A 14,636-nucleotide genomic window follows, 5' to 3' on the forward strand; every position below is an offset into this window, starting at 1 on the left:
CATACCCCAAGCGACTTACAGCTGTAATCACAGCAAAAGGTGGCGCTACAAAGTATTAACTTAAGGGGGCTGAATAATTTTGCACGCCCAATTTTTCAGTGTTTGATTTGTTAAAAAAGTTTGAAATATCCAATAAATGTCGTTCCACTTCAAGATTGTGTCCCACTTGTTGTTGATTCTTCACAAAAAAATACAGTTTTATATCTTTATGTTTGAAGCCTGAAATGTGGCAAAATGTCGCAAAGTTCAAGGGGGCCGAATACTTTCGCAAGGCACTGTACATGTGAGTTTGCACGATTTCTTGATGATGCTCTCCGAGACAAGTTTGTATGTGGTCTCACAGGTGACGCATATCACAGAAGGCTCCTGTCAGAGAAGGACCTGACCTTTAAGAAAGCCTGTGATATAGCACTTGGACTCGAGCTTGCCCACAGGGATACTATTGAGCTATCGGGACATGCAGAACGTCAGAAAGGTGTTCACAAGGTCAGTGATGCACGTGGTGAAAAAAGCTCACAAAAGTCACACTTTTTTCAGTCCCGTCCTCAAGGTTACACAAGAACAAAGCAGCCCACATCTCAAAGGTTTAAGCCAAGTTGCTACAGATGTGGGGGAGATAATCATCAGCACAGTGAATGTCGATTCCAAAAGGAAAAGTGCCACAATTGTGGAAAGGTTGGACATTTACAGAGAGTGTGTAAAACCTCAAAACGCACAGCAAGAGCGCACAAAGTGTCAGACGCAGCACAAGAAGAGGAAGGTACTGGACAGTATTGGAACTGTTCACAGTGTACACAGCTCAACAACTAAAAGATGGAATCTATCTCAACATGGAGTTAGCGGGAAAACCAGTAAAAATGCAGCTGGACACCGGAGCGTCTGTATCTCTGGTTCCAGAGAGACTCTACAAAGAAAAACTGAAAGAGTGCCCTCTTCAGCCCGCGTCCATCCGCCTTTCTTCATACACTGGTGACACTATTCCTGTGTTAGGGCAGATCCAGGTACCAGTCCGGTATGAGGGGAAGGAGTGGACGCTACCGCTTGTCATTGTTAAAGGAGAAAAATCAGCCTTGCTAGGCAGAAACTGGCTACAAAAGATCAAGTTGAACTGGGGAGAAATCTTCAGTCTCAGAAATGACAAACCAGTGAGTCAGGCTACACTCACTAACATGCTGGAGACGCACAAAGAACTTTTCAAAGATGGCTACGGTGAAATACAAGACTTCACAGCAAAAGTCAGAGTGCAAGAAGGAACCAAGCCTATCTTTCACAAACCACGTCCAGTTCCCTATGCTCTTAAGGAAGCAGTAGAGAAGGAACTGGAACACCTACAGAAGAATAACATAATCACGAAAGTAGCGAGGAGCGACTGGGCCGCTCCGATTGTTGTAGTCCCAAAGAAAGACAAGACCGTCAGGATGTGCGGTGACTACAAGGTCACAGTAAATCGCTGCATACTACCAGAGGAATATCCACTACCAAACGCTGAAGCTCTGTTTGCCACTCTAGCTGGTGGGAAGGTTTTCAGTAAGCTGGACCTGGCATTCGCTTATCAGCAACTGAAGCTGGATCCGGAGTCAGAACAGTATCTGACCATCAATACACACAAGGAGCTATTCAGATTCAATCGCTTGGCCTATGGAATCTCGACAGCTCCAGCGATATTCCAACAAACAATGGATCAGATCTTGGACGGTATAGACCATGTTGTGTGCTTTATGTACGACATCCTCGTGTCAGCACCAACCATTGGAGAGCACCTTGTAGTGCTGGACAAAGTGATGTCAAGACTGAAGAAATACGAAGTGAGAATGAAATGCAGCAAGTGTGAGTTCCTCCAGGACTCAATGGAGTATCTCGGATACAAGATTGATGCACAAGGCCTGCACCCAACCAACAGCAAGGTGGAAGCAATCATGAACGCACCAGCACCCACAAATATCTCAGAGCTGAGGTCCTTTTTGGGGCTCCTGAACTATTACGGAAAGTTTGTGGCAAACTTGTCCGCATTGTTGCATCCGCTTCACCAACTGCTGCAGGCAAATACAAAGTGGAATTGGTCCCCACAATGTGAAGAAGCATTCAAGACTTGCAAACAGCGTCTGCTAAAGAGCAAGTGGCTTGCCCACTATAACACAGAGATGAAGCTGAGACTCGCATGTGATGCATCTCCATACGGAGTAGGAGCCGTCATCTCACATGTTCTACCGTCAGGTGAAGAACACCCTATTGCATTTGCATCACGGACTCTGTCACCAAGTGAGAAAAATTATGCTCAAATTGAGAAGGAAGCCCTGAGCATAATATTCGGAGTGAAGAAGTTTCACAAATACCGCTACAGAAGGAAGTTCCAACTGCTGACAGATCACAAGCCTCTGTTGGCCATCCTTGGACCAAAATCAGCTATACCAACCCTTGCTGCACTTCGAATGTAACGTTGGGCTCTGATATTGTTAGCCTACGACTACGAGATTGAGTACAGACGATCCAGTGATCACGCAAATGCCGATGCACTATCAAGACTACCATGCAATAGTGACTCCGACAGTGAAGATGATAGAGCAGTCTTCCAGATCTCTCTCATTGATGAACTGCCCATATCTGCTTCTGACATAGCAGAGGAAACAAGGAAAGACCCCGTGCTTTCCAAAGTCTTGGACTTAACATTAGGCGGTTGGCCAACCTTCGTAAATGACGATAACCTTCGTCCATTCATCGTCAAGAAAGACCAGTTTTCCACTGATCAAAGGTGTGTTCTGTGGGGATCAAGGGTGGTGGTACCTCACAAATTCAAAGAGGAAGAGAGGGTGATGGTACGTGATTTCAGGCACCCTAAGCGCCTGTGGAACTCAGGTGTGATCTTGCAGCGCAGAGGACCTTTAACTTACCAAGTCCAAATTGGTCATCGCCAAATGTGGATCACCTGCTACGGTTCAACGCCCCAGCAGAGACATGCTGAGAGAACAAGAACAATAACGACCCCCAGGACTATTCTCCTGACTGTGGACGTACGGGAGAGACAGAGCCTGACCTTCCACCCGAACCTGGCCCACCACAGGAAGCCCAGGAGGAGCGGAGATATCCTATTCGACAGCGAAGGGCACCTCAAAAGCTTGACCTGTGAGTTGAGCTGGTTAATAAGGAGGTAACAGACAGTAAAACAAACACTTTAATATGTCCTAGATAAAAGGAAAGAAAAAGGACATTACCTGGGTTAGTTATTAGGACACAAACTCCATCTTCGGGGCAGAATAATCCCCTGGATTTGTGCTGGGCTCTGAAAAGTCTGCTTCAACCCAGTAGTTGAAAAATGTTTAAGAATGCATTGTTCAGATATTGCATTAGTAGTTACCTAACATATTTACCTTGTTCTCTGGGAGTTAAACACAATGGTGGAGGAGTGTAGTATCTGGGATCTACATCTGTTTATATTAGTTAGTGCTGTTACTAAGCAGTAATGCATTACGGCAGTGTTACGTTACTACACCTAATAGGAAATGCACATGCGCACTGGGGTGCCGGGAACTGTAGAGCACGAGGGGTTTTGACTAAACGAAAACTAACTGTACTCCCGTCTCCTGCCTGGTCATTTCTCCACAACACAAATATTACACTCTTCTTTATCAGGAGGAGAGTAGCTTAGTGAACTCACAGGCGGGGTCGTTAGCTAGCTAGCATTAACGACTAGCCTAGCTCTAAGCTAACTTAGCAAGCCAGCTAGCTGACAAAGTAAATATATAATTAAATGGGTCAACAAGTACATATGACAGAAGTGCGTTTAATACACAGCGACTAATATACACCAAAAACAGTGTAAAGAGCGTGAATGTTGTAGCTGTGTTTGCTAGAAAGCTACCGAGGTGTCCGACTAGCTGTTGTTGTTGATGGATTATAGATTATACTAGATTATACGTCACACTGGCAGCGTCGCCGGAACCTAAAAGAACCTAAAAGACGCACATTTTTCATTTATTTCATAAAAGTTTAATATTATATTAAGTCGTTCAAAAATAAGCATGTGTTGCTTGATTCGTGTTTAATGAGTGAGAATCTAAAACAAACTTTACACACCACTATATATTTGAACTGAACCATACTTCTGACATGGATCATTTTGACCCCAAAAGGCATATCTTTTATCATAGTCAAAATGTGGTTTATTAAAATCTTCAAATGTTTAATTACTTTGTCAATCAACTTGTTCTTAATAAATCTAAATCATGGATTAGTGTTTCTGTATCAATATGGACTTTTAACAAATTCAAATCCTTTGGAGTCATTTTGACCCCAGCCAAAAGCACCTTTGATAAATAGGACATTTACTTCAAATCAAAATCTCATTTTATTGGTCACATACACGTGTTTAGCAGATGTTATTGCGGGTGTTGTGAAATGCTTGTGGTTTTAGCTCCGACAGTGCAGTAATATCTAACAATTTCACAACATATACCCAATACACACAAATCTAAGTATTCAAATCTAGGTTTCTCTGTAGACATGATCCATCCCACCATAGGGTGGAGGGGCACCTGTAACAGTGGTTTTGAACAAATAGACACCTGCAGATATAGTGCCTCCCATGTACTCTCCCAAGATCGGATTTTTCTATACCACGTATCACATGACACAAAACTGGCAATTGTAGAAAACTCTGCCAGCGGTAGAAAACTCTGCCAACACTCTGCCAGCAGTATAAAACTCTCCCAGCGGTAGAAAAGTCTACCAGGAGTATACAGTGCATTCGTAATGTATTCAGACCCCTTCACATTTTCCACATTTTGTTACGTTACAGCCTTATTCTAAAATTGAAGATTTTTCCCCTCATCAATCTACACACAATACCCCATGATGACATCATAATACCCCATAAAGACATCACAATACCCCATAATGACAAACCAAAAATTGAGTTTTTAGACATTTTTGCACATTTATTTACTTTTACTATGAGACTTGAAATTGAGCTCAGATGGTCCTGATTCCATTGATCATCCATGAGATGTTTCTACAACTTGATTGGAGTCAACCTGTGGTAAATTAAATTGATTGGACATGATTTGGAAAGGCACACACCTGTCTATATAAGGTCCCACAGGTAACCAAGCAATAAGGTCAAAGGAATTGTCCGTAGAGCTCTGAGACAGGATTGTGTCGAGTTCCCCAAGAACACAGTTGCCTCCATCATACGTAACGGAAGAAGTTTATTATTATTTGTAGTCTTGCATGTCATCTACTTTGATGCTAATAAGCATGTTTAAATAAGGTTTATTAAGGATCCCCATTAGTTCCTGCCAAGGCAGCAGCTACTCTTCCTGGGATTTATGGAATTATTGTTGTGGAAAAACAAAAGTCTAATTTCAGTACTATTATATATATTTTTGTACTTTGACCCGTTTTCGTGATTACAACTCCCCTACGGACTCGGGGGCGAAGGTCAAGAGCCATGCGTCCACTGAAACACGACCATGCCAAGCCACACTTTACTTCTTGACACACTTAACCTGGAAGCGTGTCAGAGAAAACAGTCCAGCTGGCGACGGAAGTCAGCGTGCATGCGCCTGGTAAAAACATGTCACATTTAAGCAATAAGGCCAGAGGAAGTGTGGTATATGGCCAATAGAGCAGTAAAAATACATGTTTTGTCATACACATGGTATACGGCCTGATATACCACGGCTGTCAGCCAATCCGCATTCAGGGCTTTAACCACCCATTTTAAAATGTAGCTTTAACATTATATTATAACATCAATTCCTATAGTACAGAACAAAATGTAAGTATAGAATTTCAGTAGCATGCTGCTTAAAAACTACACATTTGTTCAAAACATTTGGAAAGTTAGTGCCCATTATTAAGACAGTACTTACTGGTGGTAATCAGATCTTCTGACTCCTCTGTCAATATGACCGTTCTCTCCCTCTTTCTCCTTCACTCCAAAAACTGCATCCTCCTCTTTCTCTTCCTCTTCTTTTACTGTAACGTATTTTTCTTATTTCACGGTGACAGCCTCACCCTCTACTTATTTGAACAGTGACATCCACCTCTTCCTCCTCCTCTTTCACGACAATGTTCAGCCCTAGAGCTTCTTTCTCCGTCCAGCAGACCTCCTCTTTAACATCACTGAGCTCATGATCGGGGATGTTAGCCAGTTAGCATGAGCGACTAGTTTAGTGCTAGGCGAATTTATGAAGCCAGCTAGTTGACTAACAATGTACCTATAACATTTAAATGGGGGCAATTAACTAGATGTCAGAAGTATATTTAAAACACAGAGGCAAATATGCACAGAAACAGCCTAAATGTTTCGGCTTTGTTGGCTACAAAGGTGGCTGACTCGTTGTTGATCCGTTCCGTCCACTAGATTATACATTACGCTCGCAGCAGCCTGAAAGACGCACATCGCTGTCTGCTGATTGGTGTGGGAAACGCAGTTAAGATACTTTTTTTTGTTGCACACAAATGTATTTTTCATTCCTTTCATGAAATAATATTATATTGAGACGTTCAAATTGAGCAGTGCATATTTTGAGTGAGAATTTAAAACATACTGTCCTTCACATCTGTATTTAAGGCAGTTTCATATTCACACACTGGTTGATTTATCTGTCAAACTAGGAATGCTCTGCAGCCTAGTTTAACAGTGATCTATGTTCTATGAAAGCAGCTGGGAGCAAACTGGAGAATAGTTAGAGGAAAACAAACCTAACTGCATCCCCAGTTCCTGGTATATCATCAGACTGCATACAAACCTAACTGCATCACCAGTCCCTGGTATATCATCAGACTGCCTACAAACCTGACTGCATGCCCAGTTCCTGGTATATCACCAGACTGCATACAAACCTAACTACATCACCAGTCCCTGGTATATCACCAGACTGCATACAAACCTAACTGCATCACCAGGCCCTGGTTTATCATCAGACTGCATACAAACCTAACTGCATGCATAGTCCCTGGTATATCATCAGACTGCTGTGACGACCCTCCCACTCTGTCTGCCGAATTCTTTCTCTTTGCTCTTGTTTTCCTTAATAGGATGTCAGTGGGTGGAGCCGGGAGGGTAATCAGTGAAATGGCAGATTTTGGTTGTGCCATTTTTTGTGGCAATTTTGGTTGGTTGCGTTGGCACCTTTCAACACCCCTCATTATCACATGTATACACGCGACCACTTACACTACTGACTAAACACACACCAGTGTTAATTGTATTTACTTTACTTCAGTTAATAAATATATTTTGTTCTTCTTTATCTCCACGTTGTCTCACTTTTTGTTACGGTCTTCGAATGGAGACCAGTTAGAACCCAACTAACAAAACCCAACTAAAACATGACTGCAGATCAGAAGAGCAGAGACATACAGAATGATGGCAGAGAAAATCCCCAACATCCAAAATAGGTAAGATTCCATGATGGGTAAACAAAGCTTCCTGAAGCATTGATGCTTTACAGCCAATTGTCTCAAAAATAGGTTCATTACTCAAGGCTTTGGGCAACACAGAATTTAGAACAGCCAAATTATTTTAAATGACACCCCACACCGTAGCACGTAGCAGCATAGCCTTTGTGACATTATTAGAGATGACATCCCACACCGTAGCACGTAGCAGCATAGCCTTTATGTCATTATTATAGATGCGATACCACACCGTAGCACGTAGCAGCATAGCCTTTATGTCATTATTATAGATGCGATACCACACCGTAGCACGTAGCAGCACAGCCTTTGTGTCATTATTATAGATTACATCCCACACCGTAGCAGCATAGCCTTTATGTCATTATTATAGATGACATCCCACACCATAGCACGTAGCAGCATAGCCTTTATGTCATTATTAGATATGACATCCCACACCGTAGCACGTAGCAGCATAGCCTTTATGTCATTATTATAGATGACATCCCACACCATAGCACGTAGCAGCATAGCCTTTATGTCATTATTAGATATGACATCCTACACCGTAGCACGTAGCAGCACAGCCTTTGTGTCATTATTATAGATGACATCCCACACCGTAGCAGCATAGCCTTTATGTCATTTACTAAACCACTGGCCGTGTTCGAGAGCATCAAATCCATGCTGCATTGTGGGTAAATGGTGACTGGCTGACTGATTTATAAATCATAATGAGTAGTTATTTATCATGCGAGGTGATTTGTAGATCAATCAGTCGCCTGCAGTGTCGAACCAGCCCAATACCAAACCAATCAGGTGGTTGTTCGATTAAATGAATCTTCAGACGTCGTTGATGACGTGCTGCTGATAAAGTGATACAGGCATCAATCAGCACACTGCTTTGAAGTTTACTGCTTAGAGATTTGGACGCATGCCTCGCTTCTTTCAGCAGCAGCAACAGTTAGTCACCCACCTCTGTAGCTTGCTAGACAAAATAGCCGAAAGCTCTTTAGACGCTTTAGTGTATATTAGCCACTGTGTTTTAAACCCACTTCTGTAGTTAGTTATCCGCTTTAATTTCATATTTACGGTGTTGTTGTTATTAGTCAGCTAGCGGGCTGGTTAAGTTAGCATTAGCCTAGCTAGCTAACATCTCCGACCATGCGGCCAGTAAGCCACTCTCCTTCTAATGAAGAGGAGGATATCACAATAAAACAAGAAGTAGAGAGTGAGGCCGTTACTGTGAAAGAAGAGAAAGACGCGTTCAGAGTGAAAGAGGAGGAGGATGCAGTTTATGGATTGAAAGAGGAGGAGGGGGAGATGACTGTCCCGTCCAAAAAGGAGGAGGAAGAAGAGGAGGACCCTGGATATCTGGGCCCGGTTTCCCAAACGCATCTTAAGGTGTCCAATGGTTCTAACGGTGCAGTTAGCAATAAGATGGTTTTGAGAAACCGTTCCCTGATTAACACTAGTAAGTATTGTCTTAAAAACAGAGGCTCAAACTCTGCAGTTGAACTGATGTTTGGTGTTAAAATGGAAATATGCAATAGCTACATCCATATTTAGACTTATTTATTTATAGCTATTGATTCTTGAAGAATATAACACATGCCTCATGAGCTTAGGTCAACTGTTGTACTCCATCAGATCCCCAAATAAGCTTTTTTTTACTCTAATGTTTAGAAACAATGTAAATCAACGCTGTATAGCCTCAACATGGTTAAAACTATAATGTTGATGGTCAGTCCTTGCATCCATAGGTCTGTCTCTGAATTTTGAAAGTAGTTATATTTCTCCAACCCCATAATCATTTTATTACCAGAACAGTGGTGGAATGACAGATTTGTTATTGTTTGAACTGCAGATTGCTGGGTTGTGTGGGTTTTTTAAAAGCAACAAAATGGCTGCCCAGAGGCTTGGTTTGGTTAAGAGCTGAGGGATGGGGGAAGGAGAAGTATATCCACTCTCAAATTCATAGAGAACGATATTGTAGCAACCGTAACCTAACACTAAGCGACCTCGTCAAGAAGTTCAGAAATCTTGGCGTAACAGTTATAAGGTGTTGGCTTGACAGTCACTGGACCCAGGTTTGAGTTCAGCTCGGGGCTACCCCCAGAATTCACTACACAATGAATACAGTGACTGGCCATCCACAAGATCAAAATGATTGTTTTAAACAGATTGCGGCTATATAGTATATTCTATAATTGCCAGTGTAGATTTCCTGTGGGGGCAAATTATTAGCGCTGTTAAGTCATTGTGTAATTTTCAGCCAATTTTTTTCATGCCATTACATTAAAGGCAAGACATTCCTAGATTCAATTACATTCATGAATTGGCTTGAAACCTTTGTTTTAAACCTTCCTCAAAGTTGGTGCCTTGACGGATTTGTAAAAAATGGTTTGTTATGAAACACTTTTTTTATTTATTTAAATGTAACCTTTATTTAACTAAGCAAGTCCGTTAAGAACAACATCTTATTTACAATGACTACCTACCCCGGACGACGCTGGGCCAATTGTGCGCCACCCTATGGGACTCCCAATCACTGCCGGTTGTGATACATCCTGGATTTGATCCAGGGTGTCTGTAGTGACTCCTCAAACACTGATATGCAGTGTCCGCTGCGCCACTTGGGAACCCCAAAATCATGTTCTAGTGTTGTCCCCAACTAAAATACATCTTGGTCAACCAAGAGTCATCTGTAATTTCTACCAATCGCCCCATGTGTTTTTATAAAATCTATATGTACTGAACGTATGATGCTTTAAGCACGCTGTTTGATTAAATAAATAAGACACACAAATGACTAGAGGGAGCCAGTCATCAATATAACCTGACTAGGTGGAGCCGGTTAAGAACACATTCTTATTTTCAATGACGGCATAGGAACAGTGGGTTAACTGCCTTGTTCAGGGGCAGAACGACAGATTTGTACTTTGTCAGCTTGGGGATCCGATCTTGCAACCTTTCGGTTACCCCCCCCCCCCCCGCTGCTGGACTTCGTAAATTCTGCCGTTCTTGCGGGGTCCTCCTCTAACGTATCTTGTAGGGTCAGGTCTGGGTGGTCTGCCAGGGGCCGTTTCATTTAGTATCCGTTTGGGTCTGCATGAGGAATAATTGTATTTTCCCATAGTATGTTTTACTGAAGTTGACCAACTGAAAGGGAGTGTAACTTTATGACTATTGTTGGATTCTAAACTTTGAACATTGAGATATTAAAAACATGATAGGTCAGACGCAGAGTATATAAAGGAGTGAGATCTGTAGAAAGTGGAATGTGCTGGGTGGACAGGAGGAGATCACAGGATTGCTATATCTGTGGATTAGGCGAAGGAGGGGTTGAGGTCAGGAGGTCAGGTCAGATCCCCTGAAGGGAGTAATAAGGGTTTAGTATCCTGTTACCCTCTTCCTGTCGACCCAGAAGATGTAAGGATTGGAGGGAAGGGGGGGGAGTGTCCAAAGTGGGGTATATGTACCTGTGATGGTCAGAACATGTTTTTGTCTGAATTACAACTGTAACGACCCTTAGGGATGAACTAAAGTTGTTTAAACACTTCTGCAAGCAGGCCTTTCTAATCGACCTGGCCCGGGTATCCTGGAAGGATATTGACCTCATCCCATAAGTAGAGGATGCCTGGTTGTTCTTTAAAAGTAATTTCCTCTCCACCTTAAATAAGCATGCCCCTTTCAAAAAATGTAGAACTAAGAACAGATGGTTCTTGGTTCACTCCAGACCTGACTGCCCTTGACCAGCACAAAAACATCCTGTGGCATACTGCACTAGCATCGAATAGTCCCCACGATATGCAATTTTTCAGAGAAGTCAGGAACCAATACACACAGTCAGTTAGGAAAGCAAAGGCTAGCTTTTTCAAACAGAAATTTGCATCCTGTAGCTCTAACTCCAAAAAGTTTTGGGACACTAAAGTCTATGGAGAATAAGAGCACCTCCTCCCAGCTGCCCACTGCACTGAGGCTAGGAAACACTAACACCACCGATAAATCCATGATAATCGAGAATTTCAATAAGCTTTTCTCTACGGCTGGCCATGCTTTCCTCCTGGCTACCCCAACCCTGGCCAACAGCTCTGCACCCCCCGCAGCTACTTGCCCAAGCCTCCAAGAGTCTCCTTCACCCAAATCCAGATAGCTGATGTTCTGGAAGAGCTGCAAAACCTTGACCCGTACAAATCAGCTGGGCTAGACAATCTGGACCCTCTCTTTCTAAAATTATCTCAACCTCTTTCGTATCGTCCAAGATTGTTAAAGATTGGAAAGCTTCAAACGGGGTGACACTCTAGACCCAAACTGTTACAGACCTATATCCATCCTGTCCTTCCTTTCTAAAGTCTTTGAAAGCCAAGTTAATAAAGAGATCACTGACCATTTTGAATCCCACCGTAACTTCTCTGCTGTGCAATCCGGTTTCTGGGCTGGTCATGGGTGCACCTCAGCCACGTTCAAGGTACTAAACGATATCATAACTGCCATCGATAAAAGACAGTACTGTGCAGCCGTCTTCATCGACCTGGCCTGTTGTCCAGACCTCTGGCAGTCTCTATGGGGGTACCACTGGGTTCAATTCTCGGGCCAACTCTTATCTCTGTATATATCAGCGATGTCGCTCTTGCTGCGGATGATTTCTTGATCCACCTCTACGCAGACGACACCCTTCTGTATACATCTGGCCCTTCGTTGGACACTGTATTAACAAACCTCCAAATGAGCTTCAATGCCATACAACACTCTTTCGGGGGCCTCCAACTGCTCTTAAACGCAAAAAAAAACGAAATGCTTGCTCTTCAACCTATCGCTGCCCGTCCAGCACCACTTCTCTGGACGGTTCTGACAGAATATGTGAACAACTTAAATAACTAGGTGTCTGGTTAGACTGTCAACTATCCTTCCAGACTCAAATAAAGCATCTCCAATCCAAAATGAAATCTAGAATCGGCTTCCTATTTTGCAACAAAGCCTCATTCGCTCACGCTGCCAAACATACCCTTGTAAAACTGACTATCCTACCGATCCTTGACTTCGGCGATGTCAAATACAATATAGCCTCCAACACTCTACTCAGCAAACTGGATGCAATTTATCACAGAGCCATCCGTTTTGTCACCAATACCCCATATACCACCCACCACTGCGACCTGTATGCTCTCATTGGCTGGCCTTCGCAAAATATTCTTTACCAACCCACTGGCTCCAGGTCATCTATAAGTCTTTGCTAGGTAAAGCTCCACCTTAACTCAGCTCACTGGTCACCATAGCAACACCCACCCGTAGCACGCGCTCCAGCAGGTATATCTCACTGGTCATCCCCAAAGCCAACACCTCCTTTGGCCGCCTTTCTTTCCAGTTCTCTGCTGCCAATGACTGGAACGAATTGCAAAAATCGCTGAAGTTGGAGACATTTATCTCCCTCACTAACTTTAAGCATCAGCTATCTGAGCATCTTACCGATCGCTGCAGCTGTACACAGCCCATCTGTAAATAGCCCACACAATCTACCTACCTCATCCCCATGTTTTATTTACTTTTTTTGCTCTTTTGCACACCAGTATTTCTACTTGCACATCATCATCTGCACATCCATCATTCCAGTGTTAATTTGCTAATTTGTAATTACTTCGCTACTATGGCCTATTTATTGCCTTTCCTCCTTACTCCATTTGCACATGCTGTATATAGATTTTTTAAAAGTGTTATTGACTGTACGTTTGTTTATCCCACGTGTAACTCTTGTTTTTTTGTCACACTGCTTTGCTTTGTCTTGGCAAGGTCGCAGTTGTAAATGAGAACTTGTTCTCGACTGGCCTACCTGGTTAAATAAAATGTAAAAAATAAATATCGTAACTTTATTGACAACACCCAAATGGATAATTTTTCAACAATTACACATCTTAATACTGTAGCAAACAGGACATTCAAACGAGCCTTACAATTATAATCCAAAGTAGTGTGAAATGTACTCATAAGCAACCTGGAAATGGAGGTTACTCCCCTGAGTTTTCCCACATTCACATTCAGAATACATTGTAAAAAAGTAAAATCTTTGCTCACAATTTTTGCTCCAGGCAGATATAGTACATCCATAACTATCAGTTTCCTCATTAGCAGGGAGAACTTTCTGCAATCAAATTGCCATCGTGCCGCAATTTTAGAAAACACAAAGGGGCCTATATTGGAGACCAAAAGACTTCTGGCACACTGCTTAGTTTCAACAACATGAATATCTTACTTCTAGCCTACAATCTTCGATGTCACTACTTATGTGAAAACAAGACAAAATATGACTATTCTTGCTAATTTTAAGACAATTGTCAAATAATTTTAACATCCATTACAGACTTCAATTGTTGTCGAACATTATGGCTACGCTGTTGGCATCATCTTTTACAGTGGATTACCGCTGTTGTGGGCCTTTAATCATCTGTCTTTGTTGTTCACACAGGAGAGATACAGGACTATCGTGGATCCTCTGGGGAGCCTGAACAACCTCATGATGGTGATGAGGCAGAGAAGAGTCTCTCCACATCAGGACATGTCAAGAAACACCTGCAGAGACCCACTGGGAAGAGAACTCACTGCTGCTCTGACTGTGGGAAGAGATTCACCTCCTCATCAGGCATTAAAATTCATCATAGAATCCACACAGGAGAGAAGCCTTATAGCTGTGGTCAATGTGGGAAGAGTTTTACTTCATCTAGTGGTCTTATTGTACACCAGAGAACACACACAGGAGAGAAACCTTATCTCTGTGATCAATGTGGGAAGAGTTTTAATTCATCTAGCTGTCTTACTGTACACCAGAGAGCACACACAGGAGAGAAACCTTATAGCTGTGATCAATGTGGGAAGAGTTTTGCTAGATCAAACATTCCGACATTCCACCTGAGAATCCACACAGGAGAGAAACCTTATAGCTGTGACCAATGTGGGAAGAGTTTTAATTAATCTAGCTGTCTTACTGTACACCAGAGAACACACACAGGAGAGAAACCTCATAGCTGTAATCAATGTGGGAAGAGATACTCTGATAAAAGATCTCTGATTAAACATCAGAAAATACATGAAGGAATTGTTTCATGATATCAATGAATTAATGTCACAATGTAGAATGTTTTAACATTGTAGTAGTAGGAGTATTTTTATGATGTCACAATGAAGCTTAAACGTTTGCCCCCTTATCAATTGATTTCAACATGATATGGATATTAGCCCCA

The 14,636-nt window shown here is 42.4% G+C and overlaps 1 protein-coding gene across 1 annotated transcript; it reads left to right on the top strand.

Moving 5' to 3' along the window:
• The first annotated feature begins 8,281 nt into the window (after positions 1–8,281).
• Positions 8,282–14,414, top strand: LOC110487384 (zinc finger protein 239-like). Its single transcript, XM_021559316.2, has 2 exons — positions 8,282–8,875; positions 13,865–14,414. The coding sequence occupies exons 1-2, from the start codon at positions 8,566–8,568 to the stop codon at positions 14,365–14,367; spliced, it is 813 nt and encodes a 270-aa protein (XP_021414991.2). The 5' UTR covers positions 8,282–8,565; the 3' UTR covers positions 14,368–14,414.
• Positions 14,415–14,636: the final 222 nt, after the last annotated feature.

Source organism: Oncorhynchus mykiss, chromosome 13 (genome assembly GCF_013265735.2).
Source record: "Oncorhynchus mykiss isolate Arlee chromosome 13, USDA_OmykA_1.1, whole genome shotgun sequence".
In the NCBI taxonomy this organism is placed as follows: Eukaryota; Metazoa; Chordata; class Actinopteri; order Salmoniformes; family Salmonidae; genus Oncorhynchus; species Oncorhynchus mykiss.

Excerpts from the sequence above, each read along its gene's own strand:
- LOC110487384 (XM_021559316.2), top strand. The coding sequence starts at position 8,566 with ATGCGGCCAGTAAGCCACTCTCCTTCTAATGAAGAGGAGGATATCACA. Across the intron at positions 8,876-13,864 it reads CCGTTCCCTGATTAACACTA|GAGAGATACAGGACTATCGT; the intron begins GTAAGTATTGTC and ends TTGTTCACACAG.